The 17,333-nt window shown below is 40.3% G+C and overlaps 1 protein-coding gene across 1 annotated transcript in view; it reads right to left on the reverse strand.

The window, feature by feature from the left end:
- Positions 1-2,151: 2,151 nt before the first annotated feature.
- Positions 2,152-17,333, reverse strand: part of LOC134003224 (heparan sulfate glucosamine 3-O-sulfotransferase 3A1-like) — a 33,949-nt gene continuing 18,767 nt past the window's right edge. The window contains exon 2 of the mRNA XM_062442359.1: positions 2,152-4,751. Coding sequence (XP_062298343.1) covers positions 4,130-4,751 — 622 coding nt within the window. The 3' untranslated portion in view covers positions 2,152-4,129. The remainder of the gene's footprint in view (positions 4,752-17,333) is intronic.

The raw sequence follows: 17,333 nt of genomic DNA on the forward strand, positions 1-17,333 counted from the left end.
CAACCTAATTGTGCACAGGTGACTCCTTGCAGGTGCTTCTGCATCTACACACGTGTGTTTGTGTGTGAGAGTGAGTGATTCCATATTGATGGAATGAACAAAAGCATAAAAGGGGGAAATATAATAAGCGATCAAAGAGATCCAAGAGGCTACCAGAAATGCCTGTCTTTCTGCAGCAGCTCGCCCCGCCCTCAGTAAAACTACCGCATGCGGTCAGCTGTTTTTCAATAGACAGACTTCAAGTTCTCCCCAGGTCCATGCCATTGATATTGAGCTGAATGTTCTCTGACAGGGGTGGTCTGTACGCCGTCTTGGAGCAGATGTTGCCTTCCATTTTCTCTTTCATACTTAGCTGCCCTTCAGAGAATTGAGCGGGAGGATGGAAACTGTCTCTGTTTATTACTGTGAGGAACCGTCGTTGAAGAGGCCCCGCTGACCCACTCAGGAAGGAATAACAAGCAAATTGAACAAGTCAACAAATGGACATCAGCCTCCCTTTCCCTCTGCCACCCCCCTCCCTCCCCACCTCTCCACGCAGGTTGTTAAAGTCACAACATCGTTTCAGTGCGCTGACGATCAGCATGAATGAGCTTCAAAAATTTGTAGACTTTCAACAGGTTTCCTCCTCTAATCACGGTTCATCTGCTAAGTGCCTGTCAGTCCAATTTTTCAAATCAGTCAGCAGACAGCAGGAAAAAGGACGGGAGATTTCTTTAGCAAAGAAAAACATACAGGTGCAGGAGGGAGGGAAAAGAAAAGATGGAGATGGGGTCGAAAGAGAAGTAGGCATAATGAGAGACTGACAGCTTGTCTGTTCAGGCACAAACTGTGACTGATATACTGTATACAGACTAAAGTTATTCTGTACAGTGACAGGAGCAAGTTTGCTGTTTTAAGCTTTACATTTTAATTACTAACCTTTGTTGATATGTTTGTTCACATTGTCCAATCACATTTTTCAGATCGGACTCAGGTTCCAACATGTTCAGATGTATTTTAGAAGTTTCTATTCTGAGTATAGAACAAGAAAGAAAAATGAAATCCTGCTACTACAGTTTATTTTTGGATTGGAGTCGGGTTGGAACATGTGCAGATGTATTTGAGAGGTTTCTATTCTGAATATAGAACGAGAAAAAGAAGTGAAATCCTGCTACTACTCTTTGTTTACATAGCGTCTGGAGCCGGTGGAAGTTTTTGTAGGGGGGAGAAGCTTACCAATCAGAACATAGTGGTCTCATCCGGAGCGGGGCCTGAAAGAGACAAGAGCTAAAATAATGTTTCAGAAAGAGGCTGAGCTGAGGGGCTGCATAAAGAGCCAGTATAAGATAAATAAGTGTAAGTGTTTGAAGTGTTAATCAGGCAAAGATATTCCAGCAGAGCCCCAGAATATAAATATAAACCTAAAAATGTGCATGATACAGCTACTTCAAATGAAAACTGCAACATTTTGGGTCTTATTTGCTTTCTTGCTGAGATTTAGATGAAAAGATTGATAATAAAACACACATCTGTGCAGTAAATATTAAGCTAGAGCCAGGATTAGCTTAGCTTAGCATAAAGACTAGAAACAGAGGGAAACATCTAGCCTGACTCTGTCTGGATTTCAAAAATACCCCTCTGCAACATCTCTAAAGCCAAAATGCCAAACTACTCCTTCAAGAAGTATCCGGATATTTGTGTTGATCTGTTATTTGAAAATTGTTGTATACTAATGTGTCAAATTACACAGTAGCTGGACTAACTGCACTTCCAAGTGAAGAAACCCAAGAGTGCACAACTTCCTTGTTCCCCCTGAAAGCTTGTAACTCTGAGTCTTTAAGTTGCCAAGGAACTGCCAGGAGACCCAAAATAAAGCTTACAGATTGCAAGCACCTTTTACAATCCTCATTGCCTCCTTTGACACTCTGCCTGGGAGGCTGGACAGAGATAAGCAGAGACAATATGTGAAGGTGTAACAGTGGAGATAGGAAAGGAGCAAAAAGGTGTTCATATGATTCTGCAGAGCTCTGAGCTTGTTAGATAGATGCGTGAGCAGCACTGCAATGACTTTAATTTTCTCTTCTTAACGTTGCAGATGTGGTATCCCATTATGCATTAATTTTTGTGGATGAAAATAAAAACACATAAAGGCCAATGTAAATACAATATTAACATATAACATCATTTATTCAAGGAGTGCCTTAAAAATTCCAACAACTTCAAGTTAACAACAGTCTGAACAGCACAGTTAGGTTACATAACCCCTCGCCAAAAAAACAAAAAACAAATCTATATTAGGTTCTTTTCTGATGCTTACACCAAAAAACACAGATCATTTTGTGTCTTTTGAGGCACATCTGCTTTCAGAAAGTGGCTCACAATACGTGTAGACAGAAATTAGGAACACAACTCGGCCATTGTTCTCAAGCTCCCTGGGTTTAAAAAGACATCCACACACACACACACACACACACACACACACATCGCCTCCAGGCAAGGAAGGCCAGTGACATCAAGTGTATTCAATTCACAAGGAAGCATGTTGAGGAAATTTGAGTCAAAGTTTGGGAAGGCCTGCCACTGGAGTCGCTGTTACTTGAATAACAGAGTGCGCTACTGTATCTTTGACTGTAAAATCATTAGCTGAAAGTGAGGAAACAACCCTTGAAATAACAGAGCAGGAACTGAAAGGTAAGTTGAGAAAAGTGTTCCCATACTTGACCATGTATAGTAAATACACATTAGAATGAATGACCTGAAATTAAAGTAAAGATAACAGGTTTTTAGTTTACAGTATATAACAAACAAAACTCTAGACACATGGGGAGCATAATAATAAGAAAGCAAATAATCACTGAGGAGTTATTCAAAATACATACGTACTGCTTGTGTACTTCTTGAATAAATACATTTCAAAAATACATATATTTTTATCTTTTCATATTCTTTTTGCTAGAAAAATGTTAAACTTTGAAAGCAGCTATGTATGTTTAAAATATGGCATTAAATTGCTCAGTAAGGGTTTTTATCAAAAGCCCCTGGACACAATGTGACTTCACACAACTTCTTAAAAAAGCACTGCATACTATTATTTCTGTGTCACAGCTAAAACAGAAAAAAACCCAAACAGTTTCTTGTAGTGCACGAAGATATGATGCAAATCCTTCAACAACTTTATCGTCTTTTTAGAAGAAAACATCTCAATGATTGTGGATTAGAGGCAGCTCTGATCATGAAAAATGTAACAGTGAAATATTGCATATCAGCCGAGCCACTGAGGGGAGATTGGGCCTTTTTCTCTCCTGTAACAGCCACATATTGCTCAGGGTTAGTGCTGAGGCTGTATTTCTTTTAGCTTCACAGCCTCCGTTGGGGGAAAAAATGTAAGACTTTGAGATTCAGAATTTTGAGAAAAAGCCGTAATATTGTGAGAATTTAGTCATGAGTTTTTGAGTAAGTCAAAATGTTAAGGGGGAAAAGTTGTAATATATCAAAACTAGAATTGCACTATTATAAAAAAAAAAAAAAAGAGCAGGTATTATATATTTGGGCATAAATATATAGCATGTATTTCGAAAATAAGACAAAACTAAGGTTTTTTTTTTATTCCAACATTGTTCTCACATTTTTAGAATGAAATGGTAATATTTTGATTAAAAAAAACTATAATGATAACAACTAAATCACAAAATTACTCAATTTTACAAAAAATGTTGGATCATCATCATATTATGAATTATGAATGTAATTTTAATGCCAAAAATGGTTATACTTCAACAATATAACAACCAAAATGGTATAATTAGATTGGGTAGATCAGCTTAGATGTATGTTTTAGCATTACAGTTCAATTACATATATTTTTTGGCTTATATAAACATGTTCTGACTGTAGTGCACAGCACCCACAAAATAAATTTAATACTAAATAAGTATTTTTTTTTTTTTTTTACAATTAACAACTTTTTTCTTCACCTCCATTAGTAAGATATTCTGACATTTTTCCCCTAATCATGACTTTATTCTCACAATCTAATGTTTTTCTTCAAATATTATGACTGCACCCTCAAAATCTCTTTTTTCCCCCTGGAGTGGCCCTAATACTCCATCACACTTCTGCTTCTCCTCTGTGTCACAGAGAAAACAAACATTCAGTCATCCCAGCCAAAAAAACGCCCCGTCATCTGGTAGAACTTCATGTTGAAGGGTCTGTAGAAGTCCCGTAGCCTCTGCACCACCTCAGGGTTAATGTTCGGGTGGGTCCGCCCTTTGGTTTTACCCAGGCAGTGGGGCTTGCTGCTGCCCTCTGCCTTCTTGAGGCATGGGAAACCCTTGGTCTGGTTGAAGTAAAAGTGTTTGTCTGTGATGATCCTCTTGAGTCCCAGGAAGTCCTGCACACGGCCCAGCTCTCCGGCCGGGTCGCTGATTAGCCGCTCGCCGCTCACAAACAGGATCTGGCCCATGGGGAAGTACTGCAGCCAGTTGTCCAGGTGCTTGGCGTAGATGCCGATCTGGATGGCGCTCCATGAGGTGTCGATGAGCCCCGTAGTCCTGTTTTTGAAGGTGAGGCTCTCGAAAGAGGGAATGTCAGGCTTCTTAGACAGTGTCTGTGTGTAGTCTGAGATAGCCCTGGTGACGGGGTCCCTCACTACGACGATCAGCTTGGTGTCCCGGGACATGGCGGAGATCCGGGCTGGAGCCTCTCTGGTTACAAAGTAGCTGGGGGTTTTCTCCATGGTGATCTGGCCCTCCAGGGTCTTGGGCATTAACTCCCTGAGCAGAGAAAAGAAAAAGAGAAGGAAAAAAAGGAAGTGAAAAATTTGTTTGACCTGTACCTTGGACTGAAACACACTTGCGAACCATCACAGTTGTTCAACTGCTCTTATTACAATAAACATTACAACTGGATGAACTCCGGGTCATCAAATATTTAGAATCCAATCAATCAAGAATAACATTGGAAACAGTTTATTTGCTGTAGTTTATTTATTTGATCTTTATCGCGTCTTTTTCTTCATGCTCAATTAGCTGCCAAAAGGCGTGACCAAATGTTGATTTGCAGTTTTGGCGCAGCACTTCTCTCGGGCACGTCTCTGGATGTGGAGACATTCTTGTGGTGATAGCATGCAGATGCTAATTCAAGTATTCCTTAATGTAGCCTGAGGGCCCATGGCATCAAGAGGGGCAACTCCCATGGGTCCATTTGAAACAGATATTCTTTCCTATCATATGGCGCGAAAAGAAGAATGTCAATCTCTATACCCATACTATGTAGTGCTGGTTATAAAATATTGATACTTGAGCTGAAAGGCCCTCTCAGCATTATTAATCACCTTCCTGTCTTTCACAGTGTCCAAAGAGTGATGGAAAAACATCGGAAAACTATTTCAATGCTCTAATTTCCCCTCCATCTGACAGTGAAAAATGAGTGTTTTTCTTCAAACAGAACATTGTATTTATTTGAAACATAATTTTGGGTATTGCTTAGTGGGTTTAACAATTCTTCTTAGGCAATGTGAACACATGGTGAAGCAACTGTAATCATTGACTCATTCAAAATGCGCTCACCTCTTTGAAATTAAATGCTGGTGATGACATTTGCTCATAAATCACACCTCCAACTTTTACATAAACAAGGTTCAACTAGGCAAATCCTGAGGTACTAACATTTATTTGGCAAAATATTCACGACTGCTTGAGTCATTTTTCACTCGAAACTCACAAAAAGAATGGGGAAACAAGCTAATCCATTCAGCCATGCCACACCTCTACTCTCTGTCTCCACTTTCCTTCTGCCCAGCCGCCTTAAGGACAGTGACCCTAAGCAAAGTGGGTAAAAGCAACCCATGAATGATTAACGCGCCCTCCCTCTGCCATTTAGAGCCGCTGCAGAATACAGCTTTAAAATTCACCAAAGTACAGAATGCGGGTGTCAATTATTCATCTGCTTGGCTGCTGCTGCTTAAAGTGAGGACTGGCGCTGACAAAGTGGCCAAGCTGCTCCCTGGGTAGATGAAGTTTGCCGCCCGTGACAGAACTACTGAGACGCTAAAGGAGGAAGGTCCTCTGCAATTTCTAAAGACTGAATAAGTCTCAACATTCTGTTGTTTGGAGGACCATGCGGTGGCACCAACCAGCAAATGTGAGCTTCTTCCTGCCAGCGAGTGCCTTTTCCTGGTGTGATGGGCACAGTTTTTCTGCCTCGCAATGAGTCTGGTAAACAATCAGGCTCCGTTTCACATACACAGAACGAATTGAGGCAGAGAGTGCTGAAATCTTTGCTGAGGATGAGCTTTACACAAACAGAGCGTGTGTCTGAAAAGACACCAGCTGTCATGACGAATGCGATGGCTGGTTTCACTGATGACTTTCCTCAAACAGGTCCTCCAAATGAAACCGTAATGTATTGTAATTGCCCCCCAGAATGACATGTGCATGCTTTTTCTAAATTGACGCCCCTATCGACAAGATATGATTTGTCTGTTCCCTACAAATCACTCTTACAACAATAAAAACATTTTCTCATCTGACACCACTATGGTGAAGGTCCAACTCGCTTTTCATGGCTTTAAACAATGTTACACTTTTTCCGCTTTTGCTCCAGACAAATGAGACTCATAATTCAAGAATAATAAGTTGTTTTTCTTATTATAGTATTGGACATTCTCCTTTCCTCAGTCAACACTCCTGCTACTTTCTTTTACTCTAACAATGAAATGGATAATGAAAAACAACAACATTTGGATTGGAGAAATATGGAAAACAATTCAGTCTATGATGAGTCCAAAATACAGGCTATGAACTAAAACCATGTCACTCCAAAATGCAATATAGTCTTGATTATTGAGATGACAGCATGAATGTGTCTTCTGTGTTTTTTCGTGCCATGCTTTGAAACAGCTGCCGGTCGAGCTCAGCATATGAAGTGAAATAGATCCAAAAGCCATAAGTCAATACCTTCAGGCCAATGTCATAACACATCCACTCTTTGAGGCTGAGCGGATCTACTCTGCGAGGAACCGATCACGAGGTCAGCACCAGTGGGGCGTGAAGGAAGTGGTCGATAAAAGCACGGACTGCAACATAGGTGTACAGACATCCTGACATCCGCTGGTAACATTGACCATCACCTGACCCCCCCAAGTCCTCTCAGTTTCTGCAACCTCTCCTACAGCAGTTTAAAGAGGAACAAGGACAAGGCTCCTTTCCTCTCACATTAGCTCTGCTCCATCGCCCGAAGAGTCAAAGTGAAACTGTACAACGGTGCTTTAAAACAAACACAGGTCCCACCAATGTCATCAGGGAATCTAATGCCTACTAAGCCGACAAGTCAATAATAAAGAACATGGAGACTGATTATTGATAAATGGAGGATCCCAGACGCTGGCATGCAAGTAGCCTTCCTGAGCGTCTTCCTGCCTATACTGGCAACATGCTGATTTGGGAACCACCAGGCTTTTGGAACAGCCCTTACTGTGACTTTGTGACGCAAAAGAGAGCATTATTGTGTTATGAAAAAGAAATGAGCCTGTACTAAAGGAGGCATCCATATTTGATGGCATGCGTCGAGCTTGTTCTGTGGTCGATGCACTCACAGTGGTGGTGTGGTGGTGCGAGGGGCACTCTGGGGGCATTTTCAGGGTCAGTGAGGTATGTGGTACGGTGTGCAACATGAAGCCATGTTTGTAAGTCCAAGTATGGAAGTCATAAAGCACTCATGTATTCAGGTTGATGTAAATTTTATAGGAGTTATTGGGAGAATGTTTTCAGGTTCATCTGTGAAGTGCAGTCATTTGAAACAGATACATTCTTGTTCAGTTTCTTAGACAAACTAAATGTACTATGACTATGGAACGCAAAAAACAAATGGTATTTTCAAACTTGAATGTTTTGTCGGGTTGAATTGAACACAGGTTCGTTCCTCTTCCTCCCTTGAGCAAGTTCTTTGGGCAAATACTGTTTGAACACAGTGTTTGTACCAGGGTGTGAATGAGAACCATCATACTGAGTGGAATGAGTCTCTGTCCAGTCCCAACCTGATTCTGAAGTGGTATGTTTGTGGTGGGAATGGACAATACATACTACAGTACTTACAAGGAATAATGTCAGTTTCATCATCTGTGGCTCAGGAGGTAGAGATCATTTGATTCCCGGCTCCTCCAATCCACATGTCGATGTGTCCTTCGGCAAGATACTTAACCCCAAATTGCTCCTGTTGCTGTGCCAACGTTGTATGAATGGTTAGTTTCCTCCTGATGAGCAGGTTGGCACCATGCGTGTCAGCCCCTGCCATCAGTGTATGAATGTGTGTGAATGGGTGACTGAGACATGTAGTGTAAAAAGCGCTTTGTCATAACAACTAGAAAAGCGCAATACAGTATAAGTACAGTCCATTTACCATTTACATTTGCTTTCATATTCAACTTACAATGAAATTAATCAGAGAAAAGCAAATTAATCCCTGGTAACAGAGACCATGACCTGAGTCATGTCATGTCAAAATTATGCTTTCTAAGTGGGTCCTGTTCCATTGCCTTCGGTCTAAAAATTTTGTTTTTTGTCTCTTTATTTAGATCAGTCTTTTTTAATGTAAATTAATTCATGCATGTCAGCTTCAGGTGGGACAAGACCCTCAAAGACAGAAAATCTCCTGGAGCTAGTTCATGTTTGGCATTTTAGCAAGACTGTACCGATTAATTGATCAACAAACCGGTCGTTAATTAATTTCCTGTTGATCAACTAATAAATCAACTAACTGTTTTAGCACAAATGCTCACTAATGTTATACCAGTAAAAAAATAAGTTTTAGTGGGACAAAGGCACTTGGTTTTACAGTAAGTGAACGACACTGGGGTATTTCTTTCCATTCTACAGTAGAAGCATGCAGCGCTTTCTAATGAAACTTTATTGGCAGGGTAGGTGATGTAACAGATGACAAACCATCCAAGTGCTTGAGATTTACTGCAGTTCCAGACTCTGCTTTGATGTCTTCATAGTGCTGCTAAAATATGACTCCCTAAGCACATTGATCCATGAAACACAGGCAGCAGGATCTACTCATGAAACAAGACGCAGACCCAAACCGAAATAAGAAACACGGCACATGAACCGTACGGAGCCTCTCTTTAAATCAAATTCACTTCTTTGGCATGCATTTCAGCTCTGGAGAAAAACAAGAAACAATATTTAATAAGACTAATATGTTTCGAACATAACAAACAAACAGCTTGCTTATATGACAGAACATAACACGTGTTCTAACTGTACGTCATTCCTCATAAGGAATTAACTAGCTAGAAAAAGATGCCAGGACTCATTCAACTCTATTCCCTTTTTGAAGACCAAATCCAATGTACACACTAATATGCAGTACATCACTCAATACATTCTTTGTAGGCTCTTCTATAAAGTAACCACTTTGGAATAAGGGTCCTGATGCACTGCTTTAATTTCCCAATTGAACTCATTTCACTCGCAAACCAAACTCAACTCAGCCCTCATATACAGGCTGTGACTCATGTCTGCCTGTTATATAAATGCCAAGAAAGTTCATGTCTAAAAGCACCATAAGGTCTTATTTACTGCAAATCGAGTGCACGCACAATATGACAGCACGACATATGAATTAGGGAGGAGCAAAAAACTAACAAGCGATCAGCTCCGAATGGGCCGTTTCCTGGTGTTATCCTGGACCTTTTAGAAAGGGGCTTGGATCGGGGCCAATGTCTGTCAATTGACGGGAGTTGTAAAGACATAGAGGCAAGTGGGCATGAATGCTGTCCACTTCTCCCCCACAAACCTTTGATTCATTTTTTTTCTTCCAGCAGGGAGCCCTGGCAGGCATAAATACACTCCCACAGTGTTCCCCTGCCACTACCACCAGATAATCATCTTGTAATTGGCTCAATATTTCTGCTGTTTGCAGGCGAAGCAAGGGCCAGTGCCGCTCTAGGTGGCTTGGACTCACCAGATATTTTCCAGGTCAGTGGATGCTAGCGTAGGTCAGAGAGAAAGGAGGGTGGGGGGCGTGATTTATAGTAATGGCTGCTGTGCGATGAAGGGGAAGCCCACTCCTCTGAGTTCAAAGCTTTACTGCTCTGTCAACCTTGTGCAACAACACAACCCTTTACCTTCCCTGCAGTTTGCAAACGCCAGCAGTGCTGCCACACATAATAGCATGCAAGGGAGAGATATGATGTGGGATGTTAGTGTGTAACAACTTCTGCAAATTACTCTGGGATTCCCATGGAAACATAATGAATGACAAAATGATATGTTCCCTATAAACTCTGATTCACCTCCCTTTGTATTAATCAAACTCTTAGAGAGCGGGGAGGGCAGCGAGTGGCTAAATGTGGCCTGCAACATCAGCCAAGGCTGGATGGTGAGAGAGCCAGGTATTTATAAATCAGGGATTACAGGTGTGAGCTCTCCAGCAGCGGACACTCCTGATCGTTCGTTCTGTGACCCCGACAGCCTGAGTCCTTCTGGATCAACCCATCTGACCTTTTTTTCCCTCCACTGGATTTATAATCCTTGTGCGCTGTGTCACCTCTGCCTGCCCACCTGCACTTTACAGCTCTAAATCCCCCACCTCCTCCTCCTCCGGAACAGTTAAGTACTACTCCAACATGGACATGGAGGATTACTGCTTTCTAAATCACACAGCTTCCATAATAAGACTGAGTATCTAGTGTTTTTTGCTGTTTGGACATTGAAAAATCAAATCGAATCAAGGACGAACAATGTATATGATGGGCTTGTGACTTAATAGAGACTCTTCCCTGGCTGAGTGTGTGTCAGTCATTGAAATATTGTGGCCATTGATAGTAGTGAAAGCTTGAGCATGAGTGGAGGCCCCTGCTTTATAGGCAATCTGAATGAATAAAGTATGACTTAATTGTGACTTTACCTTACTTAAAACTACTTGCCTTTGTTTATGGCAAATCGGTCCGTTGGAATAAAAAGTTAAAATGTTAATGTTTTCATTTTGTAGTCAGACCTAAAAATGATCTTGATTTTGATGCAGTCTTTGCCATTGTGTTACATTTTCTTTCTTTACAGATTTTACTTAGAAATAATGAATAGATCAAAAAAAATGTTGATATGCTTAAGATGGGAACATTGGGAACGTTCATACTAATAATACAGAACCTAGTTATTTAATTAATGAACCCAAAAGAACATTCTCAAGCAATTGGCACTTTGAGTTAAGTGGAAATCATCCAGGGTGGGCTCTTGGAAATAAAAAGAACCTGGTGTGGTACATGGGAACTGTAGGGGGTAGGAAGCAATTCTGAGAGACACACAATTACTAGATAAGAGAGTCGTTTGTTCCTTGGAAAACAACATGGGAGGACAGGGTGTACAGTTTTCCTCTGGGAGATGACAAGGTTTTGATAAAGAGTAAGTAGGAAAGGAAAGAAACCCTGTGTGACTCTGGGGACACATAAGATAACAATGTCGCTGTGGATGAAAAACTATGAACGACTGCTTTAAAATAACAGGAAATTCATTCTCAGATTGATGATTATTTCTAAATTAGACGATCATGATGTGAATGGGTTTAAAAAGCTTCTGGTTGCTGGTCTGAGGCGTGGGAGGACAACTCTGACTGAGAGAAGAGCAGGAAATTAGACTGAAAATGAAAAATACTTAGAAATCAAACCTTTGAAAACCCCTGTGTCATTAATAAAACTACTTTGTTCAAAACTTCAGAGAGATATAAAAGAACAAGTGGGAAACTGGGGGATGGATAAAACCTACTGTCCTACTTTCAGCCTGAATGGTAGGGGAACACATTGAGGGAAAGTTAACCAATAACACAAGAAAAGACAAGATAAAAGCAACATGGGAAATAGTACAAAGCCTAACAAAAGCTACCTTTATTTGTCTTAAGATTTAGTTGCATGCACTACTAGCTGCTGAAAATGTTTGAACACAAACTTCTAGCCTCAAACACAGTGCTGGCATCTTGCCACTGTAATTCATCTTAGGTGATATATCTGGCTACACTTGGAAAATGTATATTTCTTCATATACACTCAAATATTAGAGACCTCATAAATAATATCTGGAAAGAAAAAATAATCAGACATATTACATTTGTTACTGGGTGAAATTGATTATAAACGGAGTACAAGAATAATATTGTATCATACACTGTAGTAAAAACTTTTCCTTTTTTTTCAGAAAAGCTTGTACAAATAAATCTCTCTGCTGGACACTGGCCATACCACCGAGCATTGACTTTTTTCTTTTTTCTCTTCCATACAACAACCGCTATGCGATTTAGTAAAAAATTTATAGAGTTAGCTTTGCAGTATGTTCTTATAAATTTATCAACAGTGTTTTTAACAGAATCCTTCTTTTTTTTCCTTGATTCTAAGTGTAAGTCCACGGTTTATTGCGTAAGGGGGAAAATAAGCTTTATCTTTATGGCAACTCGCTTGTGAATTATTCACCCTCCCTAACTGTGGAGGAAGAGTGATCGAGGAGGTAAAGAGGCTACAGGACACATTGGAGCCGACTGAGGCTTTTTAGGCATCGACTAGCAGCTCTAGACTGCGTATCAGCAGAGAGGAGAGAGGGGTGAGGTGTGGAGTGAGGAAGATCGGTGATAGTGACGAAGGACAGAAAAAGAGTACGAGAGAGAAAGAGGGGAAGTGAAAGGAAGTGAGAGATCAAAAATAGAAAGAAGAAAATAGAGACAGACATAAATATACCAAATACAACTCCTATTTTGTACAATGTGTATCGACCAGCTGACACTGCCATACCTAGAGCAATATTAGCTAAAAAACTAAAGGTGTGCTAAAAAAATGCCTGTCAAATCTAATAGCCAAACAATAGAAATAATCAAATAACCCCTTTCTCTGGTTCTGAATCTAAAGAGGTTTTCTCTTTTTCTCCTATAGCCTGAGAGGTTATTCTCTATCACCTCTGATGCAAATCAAAACAAAAACAAAAAGCAAAACTGATCGTTAAGATGCACATTTCTAGGTTTATATTAATATTTTGGGGCTCTATTGGACTATCTGTGATCATTTACTGTTAAAAAAAATACCTGATTTATATTTAACTGGCCCTTTATGCAGGCCCTCAGTGCAGCCTATGTGTGAAACAGGACGTTTTAGCTCCTGCCTCTTTAAGGGCCTCCTCCAAATGAGCCCACTCTATTCTGATTGGCAAGCTTCTGGAAGCTGCCCCTTGGTCAAATTGGAGGCTACGTAAACAAACAGTAGTAGTAGGATTTCACTTCTTTTTTTTTTCTTTACTCAAAATGGAAACTTCTGAAATACCTCTGTACATCTGCACTGATGTATTCAACATCGACACATTGCAACACTTAGCAACAAAGCCAACGGGAAACGGACAGTGGTTTGTGGGAATGCACGAACAGTCTGTCATCAGTTCGAGGAGGAAGCACAAGTAACTTTTCAAATGGAGCGTCCACGCAGCCTGAAGCCAAAGCTTTTGACTGACTTGCAAATTGTGAGCATTTGACTATGTTTAACATATACATCCAACATCATAACATCATAAAAATGACAAACAGCACAATATGTCCCCTTCAACATTGTTGGTGATACAGTGATTTGAAGGAATAGTATCAGAATACATATGTGGCTTAAAGAAATACTGTATTTGTACTTACAATGCTCCCTGTGTGATTATTATATATATAATGCTCTTTTGGTGCATTCACACCTGGATTTTCATGTGGATAGGCGTGATTGCAATGTTTTTTTAGATGCATTTCAATGCCGGGTGTAACGTGTAGTAGCTGAAGCCTTTGTCTGAATACGTTTGGAAGCAAAAATGAGTCTGAATATTGCCTGAAGAAATACCCCAAACAAACTGAAAGCAGCCAATAAATATGAGGCTATATTTTGCTATTAATGATTCATGTTCCATTGAATCAAATTATGAGGCCACCTAACCACTAAATATGACCCAAAGAGGAGTTTTTTATATCTAATGTCATCACATGCAGTGTATGCGTCTACTCTTGAGCAGATTCTTATTGTTCACATTACTTTTTCATATTTCTCTGACCCACTTGTTCAGTGTAACACGCAGTTTGAGACAGAGCATGTGGAGATGACACTTCAGTGGGATCGGCTTTGGCTACAGCTCACTGCTATTTTTCTTTCTGCCAAGTCAGTTTTTAGGGACTCAACAGCTTGTGGGAGATAAGACACCTAAACTTGGGTTTAATACTGGAGCTCATTATCAAGGTATTGTGCTTCTTGAATGTTCGCTTATATACTGAAGGTGGCTTCATTAGGGAAATTCAAGTGGCCTTTTTACAGCCCTCCTTATCCTTTCTCTATAGTTTCTAGTGTTGAAATAATCTGAGGAAAAAAACATCACAGAGAACCACTTCCCTCAAACGAAAACCATTTCAATGGGTATTTAAATTCTACATTTAAGCCTGATTTGAATACAAAAAATAAAAAGCTCTGTGTCAAATGCGTGAGAGCAAAATTAAATGTGAATTTGTTCAGAGCCAAATGGAAGGCTTTGAGGGGACTGCTCTGCGATAATTACCCATGACAAAAGGCTAGGGCTTTTGTCTTTGGGACCATTACCATGGTGATTTTCAAGCTGCTGAAACATTCAATATAAACATTTCAGTCTGCTGAATATGCCACATAGACTGTCATTAAAAAGATAGCCGTTATGAGCCACATTTTTCTGCTGGCACATCCCGCCTGTGTGCCTCCGCTGCTCTTGGTGTTGAGGAGAAGAAGAAGAAACTCAAATATTAGAGCTCAGAAAAAGACATAAAAGCTTATGATTTAAAAAATATAGAGGCTAAACTGATAACTAAAGCCCAGTTTCAGATCCTTCTATGAACACAGCTGCAAAATGATGGGTTGGCAAAAAGACAATCCCATCCCCCTTCTCTCTTTGTAGACTGAGACACACACTGGCACAAGCGTTCCTTAATATTTCTCCAGCACAGCAGTGATATTCATTTCACCACCAAACACTTAAAACTCCAAAAATGTGCAGTCTCTTGTGTACTGTAAGATGATGCACTGTACTATCTCCTTTAAAGACTTTTGAGGATCTTCCTTCATCAAACAGCTCCACGAGGACATGATAGTGTTTTTTAGGGGTTGTGCTCCATTCCCATCTGATGCTCTGAGGAAGCTCTGCCCTGTTCCCCAGCCCTTCCTCTCTATGATCTAATAAGTATTCCAAAAGACGGCTTATTAAACACACTCTTGTAAGATCAGAGATGATGGTTTCATTACAGTTATCAGTGCCAGGAAACGTGAGCAGACTCAAGAAAACGTCTTATAGCTACACAGAGTCATTTGGTCATTTAACTCTTGGGAAAGTGCTTAAATGCTACTATTTTCTGAACTAGAAAAGTATGACCACAGCTATCAAATGTATCTATTGCGAATACATGAATACGGTATTAGTCATGCAAGAACATGCATGTCTTTTATCATATTAAGTAAAAACCAGCACCATTGTTTTTATCAGATCACAATGTATGTCTTTATCAAGCGTTGCTCCATTAACCTGTCCTGCTATAAACACCCTGCAACCGTGTGGGCAATGATAAATTGCAGCTTATTTCAAACTCGGGCAAATGAGCAATCCATAATTCTTCGCTGCTTTCAATCCCCGACTAAATTCAGTTTTTGCCTGCATCTGTTTTCTATTATAACAGACATAGCGGTATTACTGCTACAGTTTGTGTTACAGCAGAGCAGTCGACGAGCACCGAGCGAGGCCGTTCCTGTAAAAGTGAGAGAATTAGTGTCACGGTTACACGTAGGGAGGAACATTTATGATGGTCTCGCTGACAGGTTCGATTTACATATACAGTAAGGCGGGCGTTAGACTTAATTCTTTCTTTTTGTTAACAAATGCCATGAAATGAACTAAACCAACAATATATCCTGTTTGTAGCACTCAGCACCAAGCCCATACATTCCTTGAAAACATTTAAATCATTAAAATACATTTAAAAACAGGTTATAAATAGGATAGTTTCTTATTTTTAAAGGGCTCGGTAATCTTCTAAACAGCTGGGCATGTTTCTTTTTTTTTTCTTTTTTTTTGCAGAATGTACTCAAACTGGAAGAAATAGTGCATTTGTTGGGGACATTTTTCAGCAAAGGATTAATAGGTATTTGGTGCGCTATTGAGTATTCACGATACAAGGATGGTGTGTGTGGGACTCACTCAAAATTAACTTGTCACTGAGTGAGGTGCAGTGATGTGGTGTGTTTTTAATAGTTCTTGGACAACAATAATCTTTTAATACAATTTGTTGACACCAGAAAAATGCAGCCATACTTGTCCTTTAACAATAGGCGAGGAAAGAAATTAAACTATATAAAACAAAAGTAGAGACGTGATTCAATTGAGGGGAGTGAGAAAGGCGAGGCTGAAGGAACGGAGGAATGAGGAAGCGCTGGGTGTGGTGGTGACTGTACTCTGTGTGTGTGTGTGTGTGTGTGTTGCTGCTACATCATAAACCCGACTGTGTTTGTTGCCTCACTTTAACACACAATGCTCACTCACACAAGATGAAAAGCTTGTGGAGAGGATGTCATGTGCACCCTCAAAACCCAAATCTTACACAGAATGTCTGCTTTAATCTTCAACAACGTTTCCGTTTCATACCCACGGCGCAGGTAAGCACACCAATGTACTCATAATAACGCCTCGGCATACTGTACCACACACACACACACACACATATACACAAATACAATTAAAAGTAAGAACTTGACAGGTTGAAAGCCCAAGTCTCAGTCTTGTTGGCTTACTTCTGAGGGCTCTGACTGTAAACCGCATGGGATTTTCTAAAATAGAACAACTTCTGAAAAGGAGTCATTGTTCTGTTCAAATACAAGCATATAGAGAAGCCAAAATTAGTCAGGTAGTATCTCAGCCAACAGGGCTGGAGTAGACGGGCTGGCAGATCTTCTCACTGTGGATTCAGAACATCAATGCGTTTTACCCTCAGACATCGAGGACTACCTCACAGCAGAGAGCGGGTGTCAGTTTCAGCTGCCATCATGCTGAATTGCATTACAGTTTTCACTCTGTTACAGTACTTTGTCTCAGGACCTATAGGCGGCAGAGGGCAAGAGGCAGTAAAACATAATTTCCATATGAAATTCGATAGCTGTAACATAATGAAAGCCAAATATTTGACAGTTAACTTTAAACAGGAGTCTAGGCTTACCTAACTGGACAAAAAGTTAACAAGATAGCAAAACAGTGCTGCACATATGCAACACATACAAAAACTCAAGAGCTCAAATTTCTGTTTAGACTGAGTAAGAAGAGGGGAAAAAAGAGGAGGGAGGGGGGGGG

This window comes from Scomber scombrus, chromosome 21 (genome assembly GCF_963691925.1).
Source record: "Scomber scombrus chromosome 21, fScoSco1.1, whole genome shotgun sequence".
NCBI classification, from domain to species: Eukaryota; Metazoa; Chordata; class Actinopteri; order Scombriformes; family Scombridae; genus Scomber; species Scomber scombrus.